This window comes from Salarias fasciatus, chromosome 3 (genome assembly GCF_902148845.1).
Source record: "Salarias fasciatus chromosome 3, fSalaFa1.1, whole genome shotgun sequence".
Classification (NCBI taxonomy): Eukaryota; Metazoa; Chordata; class Actinopteri; order Blenniiformes; family Blenniidae; genus Salarias; species Salarias fasciatus.
In genome coordinates this window covers 28,214,310-28,217,276 of record NC_043747.1, presented here as the reverse complement: position 1 = coordinate 28,217,276, position 2,967 = coordinate 28,214,310, and the positions used below count along the sequence as shown (strand labels likewise).

General features: G+C 48.1%; 1 protein-coding gene across 1 annotated transcript; it reads left to right on the top strand.

Moving 5' to 3' along the window:
- Positions 1-951: 951 nt before the first annotated feature.
- On the top strand, positions 952-2,408 carry LOC115409152 (uncharacterized). The gene is made up of 6 exons (XM_030120160.1): positions 952-1,089; positions 1,164-1,208; positions 1,377-1,625; positions 1,732-1,971; positions 2,036-2,212; positions 2,273-2,408. Exons 1-6 carry the CDS (start codon positions 1,059-1,061, stop codon positions 2,383-2,385), a joined length of 855 nt encoding a protein of 284 aa, XP_029976020.1. The 5' UTR covers positions 952-1,058; the 3' UTR covers positions 2,386-2,408.
- The last annotated feature ends 559 nt before the right edge of the window (positions 2,409-2,967 follow it).

Here is a 2,967-nt window from a genome sequence, read left to right as displayed (position 1 = left end):
AGCGCAATTCCTTAGTCATTTCGAACAGTATACTTACTTTATTTGTGAGGGCGAGCTGTTGTTTATTCAGAGGTCAGTCGGGGAAGGTTTTCGGGACGGACACAATGGAAGTGGACGGTATTTTGGTTCCCCCTCGTCAAACTCATCAAATACACAATCCAACAACCCCAAAACACTTTGGTGGGCAAATTATAATCCGCACATTCACTACGCTGTAAAATGTTAATGCAAAATTACCAGATTGAGTTTTTTATGCGAAGATTGCTAAGACGGAACTACTTGTCTGGGCGTAGTGATTTCAAAAGAAAAAGTAGTTCCCAGTATTTGCTCTAGTGTCGTAACGCTACAATATTATTTGTTGGTGTTCCACAGCGTAGTGAATGTGCGGATTATAATTTGCCCACCAAAGTGTTTTGGGGTTGTTGGATTGTGTATTTGATGAGTTTGACGAGGGGGAACCAAAATACCGTCCACTTCCATTGTGTCCGTCCCGAAAACCTTCCCCGACTGACCTCTAAATAAACAACAGCTCGCCCTCACAAAAAAAGTAAGTATACTTTTCGAAATGACTAATGAATTGCGCTAAGTGGGCCAATTTGCCAAAATGTTGAAGTATCGCTTTAAGCATAACATTGTGAAGAGAACCGGTGGCCTCGTCCAGCCCTGCTGGAGTCCAGCAGGCACCGGGACCAGGTCTGACTGACTGCTGACAGGGAGGACCAGACTGCTGCTCCGGTCGTACAGAGACCAGACGGCCCTGAACAGGGAAGAGGTGAGGAGTGTCACCCCCCAACAGTCGGAGCACGAACACCGAGACACTGGTTTTAACAAGGAATCGTTCTGTTCAGCCGCTGAGGCGTGTTTTAACATATCGTGTGAATCAGGAAGTTAGTTTTAACTTCCGACCACATTTCAGAGGTGATACTGACAGAAACTAAAAACACACAGAGACTAAAACCTCCAGATCACTTCTTCTGAGTCCAGTCAGAGAGAAGCAGCTGGTTCTTACCCAGATCCTCCAGAGAGACCAGGAGGAGAAGCAGGACGCTGACTGGACGATGGAGGGAAGACGTGTTGTGCAGCTGCTCTGTAAGAACTGTTCTCTACAGGTTCTCCTGTCTCCTCCACCTGAGAACCTCAGACCAGCTCCTCTCTCTCAGCAGGTCTGACCTTCACTCTCATCTCCACCACTCTGCCATCTCTTCAAGGTCAGTGAACGCCTCGTTCCTCCATCACATCTCATCCAGTTTGTTTGTTGGTTCCAGGTTCTGAGTCCCGTTCTGTCCATCAGTAGAACCACAGACAGACTCAATGATGGATCTTTTGCTGTAACTTGTCTTGTTCTCCATCTGTCCATGAACGTCTTTAATCAGCAGGACTGACTGTGAGTCCCAGCAGGTCTCAGTTCCTTAAGAGAGAATCAGTGTCTCTGAGCTGTGAGGAGGACGGATGGACAGTTTGGAGGAAGAATAGCAGTGGACAGAGGAGTTCATGTGGAGACGGGTGGGGAAAACCTGCTGGTTCCTCCTGTAACATCACAGGAATTTACCCCAGAGGCAGTGGAGTTTACTGGTGTGAGTCCAGAGAGGGAGCAGCTGGAAGCAGCATCAACATCACTGTAGCTGGTAAGTGTGTGTGTGTGTGTGTGTGTGTGTGTGTGTGTGTGTGTGTGTGTGTGTGTGTGTGTGTGTGTGTGTGTCTCAGATGCTGGACTCTGCTCTCTGTGTCCAGATACAGTGGTCCTCCAGAGTCCAGTCCTCCCTGTGATGGAGGGACAGGACGTCACTCTGGGTTGTAGAACCAGCGCTCCCTCCACCCTCTCAGCTGAGTTCTTTAAAGACGGCGTCTTCATCGGGACCGAGTCCACAGGTCACATGACCCTCCGCCATGTTTCCCGCTCTGCTGAAGGCCTCTACAGGTGCAGCTTCAGAGGTGTTGGAGAGTCTCCACCCAGCTGGATCTCTGTCTCAGGTGAGGAGCTGAACTCTGCTTCCTGTTTCATCCTCATGCTCACCTGCTGGGACTCTCTCTGCAGCTCCGCCCACTGAGGAAGCTCCACCCACTGAGGGACCTCTGCCTACAAGTGGATCATCACCCACTCGCACCACCTCCCTCCAGCTTGTGCTCAGCGTTTTCCGCCACCTGGTGGTTTTCTGTCCGTACTTCATCTCCACTCTGCTCATGGTGTCGATATATCGAGGCAGAGCCAAAGGTAACTAACGAACTAACTAACTCACTCACTCACTCACTCATCCTCCTCTCTCGTCAACAGGAGACAGTGTGCCCGTCTCCTTGGCAACCACAAGTGAGGCTCAGGCCTCTCAGCGATTGGACGAAGACTACGATGACGTCATGGCGGCGGTCAGCACGGAGCATCACTTCTGAAGTCAACAAAACTCCTTTAAACTTTATTGCTGTGAAGCTTTAAACACAGCAACAGTGGAGGAAATTGAAACAGGAAAAGAAATAAAGACATAATCTAAAAAATAATCTGAAGGTCTTCACTGTCATTTGTGGTCAATCTTTTCACTGGAAGACAATAAACACCTGTTTCTTCAGCTTTGTTGTTTTATTTTTATTTTTTTTTTTTGAAAAAAAGTCTGATTCATTGTATGTGAGAAAATGTCAACAAAATCCTAAATCTTCTCTCATAAAGTGATATATTTCTATTAGCTTGTTTCCAGTCGAACTTCTTTTCCAGAGTCCCAGCTCCTCACTTCCGTTTCAGTCATAAACAAAGCTGAGTTGTCGTCGGGTAAATTCGGAAAGTGTTCGTGTTGAATCATAGCTTCGCTGACATAAAGCGTGATGAGGCGTCCAGAGCCGGTAACTCGTCGCCACGGCCCCAATTGAAGTTGTCCCTGACCTCGCCGGGCCCAAGCCAAGTCGGTGTTGGTCCTGCGTGTCGTTCACAGCGACTTTAAAGCTTGGGTAGACGATGTTGTCCAAAAGCACTTCTTGTCATAC

Coding starts and splice junctions, on each gene's coding strand:
- LOC115409152 (XM_030120160.1), top strand. CDS start 1,059: ATGGAGGGAAGACGTGTTGTGCAGCTGCTCT. Junction 1,209..1,376: donor CACTCTGCCATCTCTTCAAG/GTCAGTGAACGC, acceptor TTTAATCAGCAG/GACTGACTGTGAGTCCCAGC. Junction 1,626..1,731: donor CATCAACATCACTGTAGCTG/GTAAGTGTGTGT, acceptor CTCTGTGTCCAG/ATACAGTGGTCCTCCAGAGT.